Source organism: Crotalus tigris, unplaced genomic scaffold, assembly GCF_016545835.1.
Source record: "Crotalus tigris isolate CLP2741 ecotype Arizona unplaced genomic scaffold, ASM1654583v1 scf7180000017916.3911339, whole genome shotgun sequence".
NCBI lineage: Eukaryota > Metazoa > Chordata > Lepidosauria > Squamata > Viperidae > Crotalus > Crotalus tigris.
Genome location: NW_024096718.1, coordinates 2,660,001 through 2,676,522, shown reverse-complemented (window position 1 = coordinate 2,676,522; position 16,522 = coordinate 2,660,001). Strand labels below are relative to the sequence as shown.

The 16,522-nt window shown below is 39.7% G+C and overlaps 1 protein-coding gene across 1 annotated transcript in view; it reads right to left on the bottom strand.

Moving 5' to 3' along the window:
• The window catches only part of PTPRR (protein tyrosine phosphatase receptor type R), a 109,091-nt gene that overhangs the window by 82,008 nt on the left and 10,561 nt on the right, over window positions 1-16,522 (bottom strand). Inside the window, exon 2 of the mRNA XM_039344480.1 lies at window positions 5,673-5,977. Coding sequence (XP_039200414.1) covers window positions 5,673-5,977 — 305 coding nt within the window. The remainder of the gene's footprint in view (window positions 1-5,672; window positions 5,978-16,522) is intronic.

The following is a 16,522-nucleotide window of genomic DNA, read 5'->3' as shown; positions in this document are numbered from 1 at the left end:
ATCAAAACCTAAATTGAATTCATTCTCTTAAAAAAGGCTATGCAAGAGAGAAGAACAATATTTTTAGGCAACCCTGTTCTGTCATAAGAAATTCAAGAAATGTAATTCTTTAGCAACTATCATCTTTTCTAATTGTTTTCTTGGGTTGATGTTGACCATGTAGAAATAACTCTCAAGACAAAAACCAGGGCTTTCACTTCACCTGAAACCTTCTTCCTGTCTCTTGCCCACTTCAGTTTGATAGGCACTAGGATCAGCCTTGGAATCACCACATTTTGTTCTGAGTAGGCAAAAGCAACTGATTGTGAATTAAAATCCTTTGGGCTCAAAGTCCCATTGAGAATATATTATGGTTGCTCCTGTTGTACTTTTATCATCCCATCCTTCTTCTCAATGGGTTCAGAACAATATGTATGTTATCCATCCCACCAAACCTCTCAGGGAAAGGCTGATTTAGAGGTGGACACAACTGCCCATAGCCATCGCCACATACCTACACTATGAAGGGGTTAATGGGTAAGTGGAGGTTGTAGAGGACTGCAATCAGGCTGACTCAAACACCTCCCAAATTCCAACTGCAGAGGTGTGCGTTCTGCATGCTGATTGGTTGACCCAGCTTCCTTTTTTGTACTTTGCTGTTTGAGGGGTCCCTAGCCAGAGTGTTAAAATTCGCTGACATATAAAAGGAATGCCTATGCATCAGTCCCTGAATAATAGATGCATATATTCCCCAACATGCAGTGCCAGAGAAGTCTGCTTAAGTCTTAAGGTGAATTATCTGGAAATGTGTAATCCCACAAAAAGTTATAGAAAATAAGAGGGCTAAGATCCTATAGGGTTTCCAGATCCAGATAGACAGGCAGATACTAGCCAATTAACCAGATATCGATGTAGTAAACAAAAACCAGAAACAGCAGTGGTGACAGATGTAGCAGAGCAATATCAGGAAAGAGTATGAGAAACTGAAGAAGTTCCAGGCCTGAAGGAGGAACTGGAGATGTTGTAGAACAGACATGTCAAACACAAGGCACGGGGGCCGGATGCGGCCCACGAAGTGGTTTCATGTGGCCCACGAAGCCATCCTGGAAACAGTGAGGGAACGGCCCCCACTGCCTTGGCCCTGGCCCAGGCTGGCCAGGAGCAAATGTACAATTTTGTGGTGGCCATCTATGCTGAAACGCATTCAGTCTTAGCTCCACAAGACCGTCTGGAAACAACGAGGAACCAGTCCCACATGCTGGAGAGGTGTCACCCTTTGTGAGGAATGAAGTAATGCACCATCGCCTGGAAGTGGCCAGCAAATGGCCTTCGCCTACTTCACATATCCGGCTTGATGGGCTTTGGGGGAGGAGTTTCAGCAGGCAGCAGGGCGCTCTCCTCACAGTGCCGAGAGGCTGAGCTGGGCAGCGCAAATCCAAAAAGAAACGCAAGGCTGCCCAGCTCCCAGCTTACCCAGTTTCAGCAGGCAGCAGGGTGCTCTCCTCACAGCGCCAAGAGCTGAGTCAGGTGGCGCGAATCTGATGAGAAGTGCAATGCTGCCTAGCCCCCAGCCTGCCCAGTTTCAGCAGGCAGCAAGGTGCAAAGTTGGCAAGCTTTGTACCGCCTGGCTCAACCACTCGGCGCTGTGAGGAGAGTGCCCTGCTGCCTGCCAAAACCAGGCAGGCTGGGGGCTGAGTGGCATTGCGCAGGTAACATTGATTCTCACGCTGCTCATGGCAGCCCCTCCCCCAGAGCCCACCAAGCCAGATATGTGAAGTAGGTGAGGGCCATGTGCTGGCCACTTCCAGGTGATGGTGCATTTCTTCATTCCTCATGAAGGGTGACACCTCCCCAGCTGCATTTCTTGCCTGTTTTCCTCCCTCCCTCATCTCAAATATTTTCCCACCACTCTGTACTTAGGAAGGAAGGAAAGAAGGAAAGAAGGAGAGGGAGGGTCTGAGGGAAGTCCTGCCCTGCTGCCCTTTCACCATCCCCTTGCCCTCTCCTCCTGGCCTATCCTGGGGGTCTTCCATCCTATTACTAAGGAAGCTTTGGATTCAAAGCTGGGTCCCCTCCTATGGAGAGGGAATGGGCCTCCCTCTGACTTTGCCCTCGTACCCATCATGAGCAACCTGGCTAAGGAGAGCAAGCACAGCAGCAGCAGCAGCCTTGAGGAGGAGGTAAGTGCAGCTGGGCACCCCCTTGGGGAAGTGGGGTTGGGCTTGGTGCCATGGGTGCTAGAGGGCCAGGCTGGGCATTTGACCTCTGCTGCCCAGGACTCCAGGAAGCCCGTGGCACCATCCAACCCCCCCCCCTTGCATGGCCTGAGAGGAACAGTGAGGCTCCTCCAGTGGACCATGCCTTGGCACTTGCCCTGGTCCCACTCCCTTCTGCCAGAGACCCTCAGATCTGTCCCACTCCTGCCCAGGCCTCCACAGGCACCATTGACGCGAATGATGTAGAGCTGGCCACGCCAACCCAGTAGGCCACACCCACTCTATCCACACCCACCCAGTAGGCCGCATCCACCCTAGCCACACCCACCCAGCCCCCCAAGGGCAATCACAATGCTGATGCAGGGAGTAATCAGGGCTGTGACTCCTAAGCAAGGAGAGTGGCTCCAAAAGATCCCAGGAATTACATCCGACCTCTCTGTCTAGAAGTGTACAGTGCTAGGAACAACTAAGATCCTGTGCAGAACTCTCAAACTCCCAGGGCTCTGATAGAGGACTCAAGATTGAGGAAGAGGCACACCACACATAAGGATGAGAAGGGATTTCTTTTTTTTTTCAATGTCTGTCTGTCTGTCTGTCTGTCTATCTATCTATCTATCTATCTATCTATCTATCTATCTATCTATCTCCTAAACTCACTATCTTTATACACACACGCATACGTATGTGTGGCTAGGGTAGATGCGGCCTACAGGGTGGGCTTGGATAGTGGGTGTGGCCTACTGGGTGGGCATGGCCAGCTCTACATTGTTCACGTCAAAGGTGCCCGTGGGGGCCTAGGCAGGAGTAGGACAGATCTGAGGGTCTCTGGCAGAAGGGGGTGGGACCAGAGCAAGTGCTAAGGTGGTGGGGAGAGACAACTGGGAGCGGATGAACAGCGGATCTCCAGGCACCTGCAAATGCACAAAGAAAACAACAGCAATTGGAGAGGAGAGGACAACTTTAGAAACGGCCCCTTTAAGAACTACACAGCTAATGCTAATGAGTGGACCAATGACCCGATCTAGGGTCAAAGCGCAGAGGCAGCCAGCCACAGAAAAACGGACTCCCGGATCCAGCATTTTATACCCTGACGATGTTGGTAGTATGGCTGACAAAAGCTTGATTTTGTAGATTAAACATTTGTGTTTATGATTTTATCCTGGTGATCACCTTATTTTATTTCACATTATGTGTATACCCGGGATTCGTATTTTTAATACTATTAAGGATATATATATATATATATATATATATATATATATATATATATATATATATATATATATATATATATATTGAGAGAAATAGTCGAACACCGGGATAAATAAAAACAACTGTTTAATAGACTAACAACTGTTTGATAAACTTAGCTTTCGTCGGCTAACTGCCAACGTCATCAGAGTGGAATGCCGAGGTTTGAAAGCCTGCTCATAAGACTGGCAGTTTATGTGCTCTGGGTATATATATCCAGTGCTTTTTTTCTATAAAAAAAAAAAGGTGCCGGAACTCACACACGTCATACAACCCTCCTTGCCTACCCTACAAGGTTCCATCCAAAAAATGTGCTGGAATTCCGTTCTGGCTGTTCTATGAGAAAAAAAGCCCTGTATATATCACATATAGATTACACACAATATCTATTACACATATGCATACAAGCACATGCAAATAAGTATGTTTGGACAAATCTTTCTATGAAATACAAGATAATCAATTCTATGGATAGTATTGAACAATAGGCAACCTCAGAGATCAATAAAAAGCTTTCAACCCACGCTTTTATCTAACCATAATGAATTTCAGTTTCCCATTCCCTTGAGAGGCTGAAAAAGCAAGACATAAAAAAATATGCCTCACGTATATCTCCACCAAACAGAAGAAGGGACAACATTCTAGCCTCTGGTAAGTATGTTGCAGTCCTGCTTGCTCTATGACCTTGCTTTGCCCACTATGGGTGTGAGACATCACAAGATTGCGCACTCCCTGCCCTGTCCTACAATGACAATGATAGAAAACAATATAATCCTTCAAAAGATCTTGGAGGAAAGAGCTCTTTCATGAACAGTTCCTGAAAAACAAACAGTGATAAGCAAAAACAGTTATTTCCATTCTCCCAAAAATACCAAACCAGAAAGAATGAGAAAGAAGTGAATAGTAGAGCTCTCCTTTTGCAGGAATAATGGTGTATTCATTTTATAAAAGCTTTAAACAGAGGTTATTTTTGAGGCACAGAAAAAAATCAGCTCTCAAAACCTAATTTATTAAAAGTGCCTGAAGGGTGACAGCTTCTCCTGAATATGGGAGAACCGCCATTGATAAAAGTTCTCTTAAGACTTCCCAGAGGCACTATTAGCCAGGTCACAGCTGACCTCCATATAATTAAGCTTGGAATGGTGTTTATCTCCATCCAAGGGAAGCAAGGCAAAAAGAACAATGGCCCACATATATATACTGATAGAAGACTGTGTACACTACTAAATGATCCTCTCTGAGTTCATAATTCACAGTCTTATTGCCCATTTGGTTCTCGATTGGACTTGTTTTAATCACAGTCACTGTTTTGTGCAAAAGCATTAAAAAGAGAAATTCAGGTTTCCTGCTAGGTATTTAATGGAGATATGCTGACTTTGGGCTTCAGGTAGAAATTATATAAAATAATTCACCTGGGAAACATTCAAACCATGGCAAGGGGCTTTCACACTACTCTTGAGACACAGAGATTTGTATAATTAATGCAAATATATTAAGCTAAATAGATATTGTTTAGGATAGCTAAGATGGGGTAGATAGGATCTCATATCTATCCTACAAGCAAAACCTTAGTTCACATTCACAAGCAATTCATCAAGGACCATAGTAACAAGAGTTCTATATTATTTTATTGAAATATTTAATACAGCAACTGAGAATCTCCAGGAATGCACCACCAAAATGGAACCAATTTTTTCTTTTAAACATTAAACATATTGGGGACCTAATGCATCCATCTCCCTTTTCTTTTTTCTTTCTTTCTTTTTTTTTCTTTTTGCAGTAAGGAATGAGTTTTTTTAACAACCAAAACGTATAATAATAAAAAGGACCAAATTTGGATTTCATTCACTCTATCTTTGACCATGTCCACTATATACTTGGGAGAGGTTTTTTTGACTTCAGAATAAATCAGTTGCCAGTTCCTGAACTATGTGGTGGTGTGGGGGGGGGGGAAGCAGAAAATTCAGGACTAGCTTTCCTCAAAGATATTCCTCACAGCAAGTTTTCATTAGAATTCTGGAAACCAACAGCACAATAAAGTTGGCTTTCTCAACTTGTTACTATTCATACATGTTCCGACAATGTTTCTTACACTGCTTGAGAATTCCAGGAATAACTATTCTTGTGCATCTGCTGAGTAGCTATTTCAGAAAGTTGGGACTAAACATTTCTGAGTTGAGCTATGATTAAGAAAATAAAATGCCTTAGAAGACTAAAGGAACTTACCATAGTGATCACATTAGCTGCTGGGATGGGCAGGTTTTCCACTTCCTGATGTTCTCCCGTCATAGCTAGGAGATTGAGACTTGGGTCAAATGCTGGTCTGGAGAATGCTGAGTTAACTATAATTGCAGGGTGCAATTTGCCTATTTTTACATGGGAAGGCAAGTGGAATTTTTTCCCATAATTCTTCTGATCACTGGTATCCAAACTTTTCTCAATACTTTGCACATGATGATAAATGAACATTGGCTTCCAATTCTTCCTCTGATGAACTGCCAAAAAATGTCCACTGTCTCCTGAAAAACATCCTGTTTAAGAAAAAAAGAAGAAAACCCCTTAAAATTGAGCAAAAACACTTCAGGATATGATATTAAATTATTTTTCATAAAAAAGAAGAAAAATATGTGGTTATTCAATTACTATAACATTACTATTATGAGGTATAAGCAACACTGGTTAATGTTTAATAAGTCAGGTCTCAGACTTATATTGTAGCCTAAAATTAGGAATGAATGCATATGACCAATTGGTGATCAATTTAGTGATACTTAACTTTTCAGTTTTATATTTTTTATTTCAAGTATATTTTTATGCATTTAAATGCCATTTTTCTTATGTAAACATTTTATGTGCACATTTTATAATATTCATATTTTGCCAAGTGCCTTGTGCAGTTTTGTGCACCATATCCTTAGTTATACGCAGATAACACACAACTGTATGTAACATGATTTCTTATACATTTCTTTTAAACATACAAAGGAGATTGCAAAATTCTACCAAGTGGGTATTTCAATAAACAATTTCATTCTAGGTCATGTAAACGTGCAAAGAGTACAAACTAGGTACCATTATCTAAATTTCTCCTAAGTAAATCAGAAAAATCAATGCTGAAATAAATTTGACTTCTTACTCTTCGTTCAGCGACATTTCTTTTCCTCCACAGAGGTGCTTCACACCTTAGCAGAAGGATGTGGACACGGCCAACAAAGCCATGATAGAAAAAGTGAGAAATGGGTAGCAGCAGTGACAATCACTGTAATTGACTGCTATCTGTAAATACATGATGGAAAAGGCTAGGCAGTGGGGAAGACGAAGAGGATCTTCCCACCATTCTTGTGGTACCACCTTCAATTGTGCTGTGCTTTGGTGGGAGAAGAAAGAAGGGAGAGCCCCCAAGACTCATTCTTTCTGCTTGTTAAAGGGAAAAGAAGCCATGGTGTGGCTATGGCTGGAGATGAAGTGTGATCACATCTTAGATAGAAAAGAAAAGCCCTAGTAAATCATTCTTTCTTCAAGGGGTTGTAAATCACTGTGCTGCCACCACCAATGCTACAAAGAACACAGCACTTTCGTCACTAAATCTGAAGGCTTTTGTGCATATGGAGTATAAGACAGAGAAGAAGTTGTGTGGGTGTATGTAAATTATGTCTGTGTGAGTATGTGTGTGTTCTGGGAGAGCAACTACTTATATATGTCTCTTTGCAGATATATAGATGTGATACCTCTGATCTATATGTCTACATTTTTTATTTTTTCTATGCTAATTTTCTTTTGTGTTTATGATCTATTTTAAATATTACTACTATATGATATATCTTACAAGTGGAATGTGCTAAACATATTTCTATATTCTAAAACAGCTTTTTGAAATAGATGTCAGCAACACTACCTCTTCTGATTCTGAAAATGACATTCCAGGAGAAAATTAAGAAATGACAAATTCAGATGGAAATTTTTGTATTCTTGAACACACATGATTTAAAGCTTTGGAATTACATCTAGATTCTGAAATAAAGTAGACAGAACTAGATATTATTAAACATTCAACCACATTATGAACTTCCATTCACTGAAGTAAAAACCTGGAACGAGTTCACTGGCCCATAGATAGATGATGCTATCATAACGATAATTCTTCCAGAAAATTAGACTCTCCTGAACCCTGGAACATCCTGCTGCTAAATAATGGATGAGGCCCAATAAGACAGAACTGAGTAACTATGGAATAAAGCATCAATCTTGGGAAAATAAAGAGAACTAATTGATTGACTGAAAAAATAACAGTCGCCAAACATTAGGTTACTATTAATTTATGGAATAAAAGGATCAATAGAGAAGAAAAAATTCATTTTTACTATTTCATTATGTTTATGAGATGTTCAAATAGTTTCAAAATCATAGAACTTAGATGTTGCAAATTAATGTTCTGGTCTATAAATAAATCTTATACAAAGGGAATCAGATCGTGGTTTTCCATTACTTGCTGACATACATTACCTTAAAAAAGTTCTATAACTTTCTAAAAATAAAATTCTAACCAATTCAAGGATGATTGATAATTCTACATATTGTATTAGCCATTACAGAATATGGAGATACTTCCAGTTGAGGCAGCAAAAGGCCAAGTATTTTCATCAAAGTAATCAGATTTGACATATGTCATGATGATTATACACAAGCATAACAAGTACTGTTAATCTTGAAAAGCATATGCAGGTCATTTCAGCTTCCTTTGACTGTAATGCTGCATATACCTCAGCAGTAACCAAAGAATAATATTTTTGTGGAAAATAAATGTAATTACAACGTAATGCTTAGATAAATTAGGGCCATCAATAGTCACAGAGATAAACAACATCTACATACCATGCAAAAGAGACAATAATCCCAAAAAACCGAAACACATCCCTACCAGAATCAACACCCAGATGAGCATTGATTAACATCCAAGAGTAACATCAGACCAACAATCAAGAAGCAAACAATATCCCAATCAAAGAACTGCCAAGCAAGCTAATAATAATAAACAGCCCAACCAAAAAACCTCCAAGAAGACCACTCCTATCCACACTGATAGAACAAGCCACTCAGTGGTGAGATTCAGCCAGTTCGCACCACTTCGGCAGAACCAGTAGCTAATTTTTTGTTGCCCAGGCCCAGAATGGACTTCCAGAAGCAGCATCCACACAGAGAACCAGTTGTTCACATATTTGAATTCCACCACTGAAGCCACTAGAATATAAATTGAGGCAAACCCCACTTTTACTAGCACTGATGATGTTACCTAGTTTGGGTAATGAAACATTTGCAAGAAAATAACCAAGCTCAGAGAGCACCAAGGACCCATCACAATGATTATTGCAATGCTCACAACTGCTTTAAAAGGTGCATATCTGTCTATTTCATTTGTATTCTCAGACTAGCTAACAATAATCAATTGATTGTAACAATTTTAATTCCTTGGACAATGCTTAGTCTATTAATATTTTGTAAATAAAATTAAACATTTAAAGTAATGTTGAAAGAAAAGTCTTCATCGTGGTTCAAGCCGGGAATAAAAAACATGGCAACTGCTTTAGAAAGAAGGTTGCAGTTTATTGAAGAGGAGAGCCAGACAGAAAGATGGCTCTGGAAGAAAAGAGAGAGAGTATATGTAGGGAGTGGGTTTTTATACCCTCTGGGGCTCTTGAGGTTGTTTCCTGTTCCTGTTTAAGGCTTTGTATTTCCTGTGTCTGGGTATGTCCCTTTGGCATCTGTGGATTAATCCTATTATGTCCTGTCTTAGAGTTTGGGTGGGGTGTGTAGATTTTAGGTGTCTTTGTCTTCTAAATCTTCTAGCTGGGGGCCTCCAACTTTCCTTTACATCTGCATTTCTACATAGCTGGTTTCTGCTTGGGGGAGGGAGACTTGGGGCTATTAAGAAAAACTGGGCATGCTTTTCTGCCTCTTTAAGATCCTTTGAGGAAATATATTGTTCTGCCCTTTTAATAATTCCTTCTCTGGGGGGCTGACTTCCCACAGTAACAAATGTCAATATTAAAATATAAGCAGTACAATATTGAAAACATACACATGCGCATTAAAACCACATAAGGAAAAAAGTCCATCATCCAATACTGGAACCATAACTAAAAACAATGTCAGACAAACCATTTTGGAGAGATAATGTCAAAAACTACTCAATATCTGTAATTGTAGACATGAAAGAAGGAGAGCTATGTTAGTCTATGCCTCTGGTAATTAAGTGATCTGTAGGCCATAAAATTTATGTCTTTAAATAAAATTTGTAATCTGAAAAAATGTTCCTAGACCCCTTCTGACTTTTTACTTAATACTTCTGTTATTACATACAATTTTACTTTATTTATTTATTTATTTATTTATTTATTTATTTATTTATTTATTTATGAGACTTATATACCGCTTTAAGTGCAAGCACTCTCTAAGCGGTGTACACCAGTAAGCAATGTATATATATATATATATTATATTGCCCCCAACAATCTGGGTCCTCATTTTACCTACCCCGGAAGGATGGAAGGCTGAGTCAACCTTGAGCCGGTGAGATTTGAACCGCTGACCTGCTGAACACAGTCAGCTAAAGTGGCCTGCAGTACTACACTCTAACTGCTGTGCCACCTCTGTCTGCTTAATAAGGATGGAAAAGAGGAAAGTAATTGTTGTTGTTGTTGTTGTTAATTGCGAAGTCGTGTCCGACCTATCGCGACCCCATGGACAATGTTCCTCCAGGTCTTCCTGTCCTCTACCATCTTCTGGAGTCCATTTAAGTTCACACCTACTGCTTCAGTGATTCCATCCAGCCATCTCATTCTCTGTCGTCCCCTTCTTCTATTGCCCTCAATCTTTCCCAGCATTAGGCCCTTCTCCAGTGAGTCCTTCCTTCTCATTAGGTGGCCAAAGTATTTGAGTTTCAACTTCAGGATCTGGCCTTCTAAAGAGCAGTCGGGGTTGATCTCTTCTAGGACTGACCGGTTTGAACGCCTTGCAGTCCAAGGGACTCGCAGGAGTCTTCTCCAGCACCATAGTTCAAAGGCCTCAATTCTTTGGCGCTCAGCCTTTCTTATGGTCCAACTTTCACAGCCATACATTGCAACTGGGAAAACCATGGCCTGGACTATACGCACTTTTGTTGGCAGGGTGATGTCTCTGCTTTTTAGTATGCTGTCTAGATTTGCCATAGCTTTCCTCCCCAGGAGCAAGCGTCTTTTAATTTCTTGGCTGCAGTCCCCATCTGAGGTGATCTTGGAGCCCAGAAAAATAAAATCTGTCACTACCTCCATTTCTTCCCCATCTATTTGCCAGGAATTGAGAGGGCCGGATGCCATGATTTTGGTTTTCTTAATGTTGAGTTTCAAGCCAACTTTTGCACTCTCCTTCTTCACCCGCATCAAGAGGCTCTTTAGTTCCTCTTCACTTTCTGCCATTAGAGTGGTATCATCTGCATATCTTAGGTTGTTGATATTTCTCCCGGCAATCTTAATTCCAACTTTTGTTTCATCTAGCCCTGCCTTTCTCATGATGTGCTCTGCATATAAGTTAAATAGGCAGGGCGACAGTATACAGCCTTGCCGGACTCCTTTTCTAATTTTGAACCAATCAGTGGTTCCGTGTCCAGTTCTCACTGTTGCTTCTTGACCCGCATATAGGTTTCTCAAGAGACAAATAAGATGGTCTGGTACTCCCATCTCTTTAAGAACTTGCCACAATTTGTTGTGATCCACACAATCAAAGGCTTTTGCATAGTCAATGAAGCAGAAGTAGATGTTTTTCTGGAACTCCCTAGCTTTCTCCATGATCCAGCGTATGTTGGCAATTTGATCTCTAGTTCCTCTGCCTCTTCGAAATCCTGCCTGTACTTCTGGTAGTTCTCGATCCACATACTGCTGGAGTCTAGCTTGTAGGATTTTAAACATAACTTTACTAGCATGTGAAATGAGTGCAATGGTGCGATAGTTTGAACATTCTTTGACATTGCCTTTCTTTGGAATTGGAATGTATGTACTTGTATGTATTCCAACATACAGCCCAAATGTTGGGGATGTGGCAATAATGATGCGACATACTTTCATATTTGGTGGAACTGTAAAAAAGTAAAGGCTTTTTGGATTATGATTTGGTGGAACATTCAAAAGATTTTTAGAAAAAAGATAAAGTTTACTCCTCAACTATTTTTACTTGGTATTTTTGTTGACTTAAATGAAAAAGAAACTACTTTGATGTTGAATTTATTAACTGCAGCAAGGTTACTAGTAGGTTTATATTGGAAGAAAGATTCCTTGCCTACTTTAGAAGAATGGATATTTAAAGTATCTAGTTTTGCAGAAATGGCAAAAATTTCTGCTTATTTAAAGGATCATACACAAGAAAGATATATTACTGTATGGGGAAGGTGGATAGATTATATTCAGAAAAAGTATGGAATTAAAAAGTTTCATTTATTTTATGAATGAATATCAAATATTATAGAGAATTGTTTTATAGGTTATGGAGTTAAAGGTTAATTATGATATTTTTTTTCTCTTTTTTTTTCTTTTTTCTTAATTATTATAATTTTCTTTTTTTTTAAACCCTGTATTCTGCTCTGGGAAGTGAAGGGAGGGGGGTTGGGGGTGGGAGGGAGGGTAAGGGGGGGTTCTCTATTTTAAAATTTTATTGTATTTTTATAAATGATTGTATGTTTTAAAAAATAAAAAATTTTCAATAAAAAAAAAGGAATGTAAACTGACCTTTTCCAATCCTGTGGCCACTGTTGAGTTTTCCAAATTTGCTGGCAAATTGAGTGTAGCACTTTTACTGCATCGTCTTTTAAGATTTTGAATAGCTCAGCTGGAATACTGTCACCTCCACTAGCTCTATAATTTTTGCTTTCTGTTTCTTACATAATTGATAAGCTAACCATCTCCCAGGCTTATTTGCATTACAAAAAGTATTATATTTCATAAAATGCAAATTTGTCGCCACCTGATCTGACATCAACATGTTGAATTGTGCCCTAAGCATATTTATAGCAACCTTTAACCTATTATCTGTCGGATTCAAAACAAAAGCTTCTTCTTTTAATTTAATAATAATGATAATGATAAAGTTGGAAGGGACCTTGGAGGTCATCTAGTCCAACCCCCTGCTCAGGCAGGAAACCCTATACCATTTCAGACAAATGGCTGTCCAGTTTCTTCTTAAAAACTTCCAGTGTTGGAGCATTCACCGTTTCTGGAGGCAGGTTGTTCCATTGGTTAATTGTTCTGTCAGGAAGTTTCTCCTTAGTTCTAGGTTGCTTCTCTCTTTGGTTAGTAATAGTAATAGTAGTAAAGTTGGAAGGGACTTTGGAGGTCATCTAGTCCAACCCCATGCTCAGGCAGGAAACCCTACACCATTTCGGACAAATGGCTGTCCAGTCTCTTCTTAAAAACCTCCAGTGTTGGACCATTTACTGCTTCTGGAGGCAGGCTGTTCCACTGATTAATTGTTCTCACTGTCAGGAAGTTTCTCCTTAGTTCTAGGTTGCTTCTCTCCTTGATTAGTTTCCACCCGTTGCTTCTTGTCCTGCCTTCAGTGCTTTGGAAAATAGCTTAATTCCCTCTTCTTTATGGCAGCCCCTGAGATATTGGAATACTGCTATCATGTCCCCCCCTTGTCCTTCTCTTCGTTAAACTAGACATACCCAATTCTAGCAACCGTTCCTTATATGTTTTAGCCTCCAGTCCCCTAATCATCTTTGTTTCTCTTCTCTGTACTCTTTCTAGAGTCTCAACATCTTTTTTACATCGTGTGACCAAAACTGGATGCAGTATTCCAAGTGTGGCCTTACCAAGGCATTGAAGAGTGGTATTAATACTTCACGTGATCTTGATTCTATCCCTCTGTTAATGCAGCCTAGCACTGTGGTGGCCTTTTTGGCAGCTGCAGCACACTGCTGGCTCATATTTAAGTGATTGTCTACTAGGACTCCGAGGTCCCTCTCACAGGTACTACTATTGAGCATGGTGCCACCTATGCTGTACTTGTGCATTTGGTTTTTCTTGCCTAAATGTAGAACCTTGCTTTTTTTCACCATTGAATTTCATTTTGTTAGTTAGTGCCCAGTGTTCAAGTCTGTCCAGATCCTTCTGTATCTGAAGCCTGTCTTCTGGAGTGTTGGCTATTCCTGCCAGCTTGGTGTCATCTGCAAATTTGATGAGTTCCCCATCTATCCCTTCATCCAAATCGTTGATGAAGATGTTGAAGAGTACTGGGCCAGAACAGAGCCCTGGGGCACCCCACTACACACTTCCCTCCATATAGATGCAGTTCCATTGAGGACCACTCGCTGAGTACGGCCGGTCAGCCAGCTACGGATCCATCTGGTGGTGATTCTGTATACCCCACATTTTTCTATCTTATCAAGTAGTAGGTTGTGATCTACTTTATCAAATGCTTTACTGAAGTCCAAGTAAATTATGTCCACAGCATTCCTCTGATCCACTAATTTTGTCACTTGGTCAAAGAATGCAATAAGATTTGTCTGGCATGATCTATTTTGGACAAACCCCTGTTGGCTTTTAGTAATGACTTTGTTTGCCTCTAGGTGTTCGTTGATTCGTTGTTTGATTATCTTTTCCAGGATCTTCCCAGGTATTGAGGTCAGGCTGATAGGTCTGTAATTTCCTGGATCCATTTTTTTTCCTTTTTTGAGGATGGGAACTACATCAGCTCTTTTCCAGTCCTCTGGTAGTTCCCTGTGTTCCAGGATCTTTGAAAAATATAGTTCAGTGGCTCCGATATCACATCTGCCAGTTCCTTGAGAACTCTGGGGTGTAATCCATCTGGTCCTGGCGATTTGAACTCATCTAGGCTGGACAGGTGCTCACTAACCATTTTCTTGCCTATCTTAACTTGTGTTTCTATTTTGTTTTTTATGGCACTATTTTTGATAGGTTGGTCTGTTTTTTCCCTTTGTGTAAAGACAGATGCAAAAAATGAGTTAAATAGTTCTGCTTTCTCCCTGTTGCTTGTCACCTTTAATCTCTTCTTCTAATTCTTTACGTTTTCGTGTCAAATTACCCCTAAAAACATTATTCATATGAATCAAAATACCCCTCATATAAGCTTTACTAGCATCCCACACCATAGGCATAGATGTTCCTTTATTCATGTTTAAAACAAAAAATTCCTTCAAATGTTCTTTACATTTTTGAACAAACTCCTCCCGAGTCAACAAATTCTCATTCAATCTCCAGGATCTTCTATTCCCATCTTCAAGAAATAACTCCAACCACACAAGACTATGATCCGACAATGTCCTAGGAAAAATCTTAACCTTCTTCACCCTGGAGAAAAGATCATTGGAAATTAAAATAAAGTCAATCCTTGAAAATGATTGATGTCTGTCTGAATAAAAAGTGTAATCTCTGTCATTTATATTCCTTTCACGCCAAACATCAATAAGTTCCAACTCATCTTTCATATCAAAAAAGGCTTTAGGTAATTTAGATTGGGTAAAAGTTTTAAAAGTACCCTTTTTACCCTTTCTTGAATCCAGAACTCCATTCCAATCTCCCATCATAATTACAGATTTATAATCCAACTGAGTTATTTTTCCATGCAAAAACTTGTAAAATTGATTCTGTTGTTGATTAGCGGCATATAATCCGACAATAAGAAATCTCTTGCCTCGTAGTAGTAAATCTATAAAAACATATCTTCCTTGAGGATCAAATTCTATTAATTCAGTGGATAAATTTTTCTTCACATAAATTACAACACCCCCCCCCCCTTTTCCCTGGAGCTGGAGCCATAAAATGTGATCCCAAATGAGAATTAGTCAAATATTTAGAATCTTTTTAAGTTATATGAGTTTCTTGCAAACATATTATGTCATTATTATATTGCTTCAGATAGTGAAAAACTTTTTTCCTTTTCTGCGGTGAGTTCAATCCGTTAACATTCCATGTCAGGAGCTTTGCCATCCTTACTGACCTGAAGCCTTTGGAGCATAGCTTGAAGATCAATTGCTGAGGATCTTTTTGGTCTTGCTCCTCCCACAGGCTCTGTAGTAGTAGCACCTGCTGTTGTTTCACTATTCTTCTGCTGCTTCTCTCTATGTTTGTGTGCAGCTCTTGTCATCCTTTGTTCTTTTATCTCCAAATTCTGTACATCATATTGACCTTGTATTTCTCTAACAATCACTGAAGTTGCTCCTCCAATTATCTGCTCTTCTTCAATTTTACTAGCTTGTAAAGATAAGGAGGAACTTGCCTTCAAAACAAAGTTGTAGAATTCTTCTGCCTTTGAAACTGTAGTTAATCTGTAACGCTTTCCTTCATGAATCACTGCAATTCCAGTTGGAATCTCCCATCTAAACTGGATTTGATGAGGTTTTAACTCATCAGATAGAAAAGCAAAATCTTTTCTTCTTCTTAAAATTTTTGGAGGTATCTCTTTCAAAATCATAACATCTTGAGCTGTAATTTGAAACTTCTGTTTATAAAAAGCCTGTAAAATTTCATTATGTATAGATCTTCTTGAAAAGTAGATAACCACATCTCTAGGTAGATTTCTTTGTGTGGCAACCCATGAATTAACTCTGAAAATTTTTTCTATCTCATTCCGAATTTCTTCTGGTTTCCATCCCAAATTAAAAGCAATATCTTTAGAAATTACCTCCTTCAGGTCTTCTTGCTGGTTTTCTTTCATCCCTCTAATACGCAGTGCAAATTCCATGTCTCTATACTGTGAAATAATTAATTCATCTTGTGTCATATCTATCTTGTTCTCAACTTCTTTAACGCTGCTTTCCAGTCTTGCTGCATTTTCAGTCACCTCTTCCAATTTATCATCAATTCTCTCAATATGCATAGCTAAAGCTTGAAATGCTAAAATTATATCTTCCCTCATTTCTTTATATTTTGCCTCCAATAATTCTGCCATAACAGCCCTCTCTGATGCTATTTTACAATCCAAAAGATCAGCCACCTCCTCTTTAATGTCCAAAGCATTCTTTTTTTAAAGCTTCTTGTAAGTCTTTGAGTGTAATTGCAGGTGGGGGAGAAGGAGGAGGTCTCTTTGGCTTG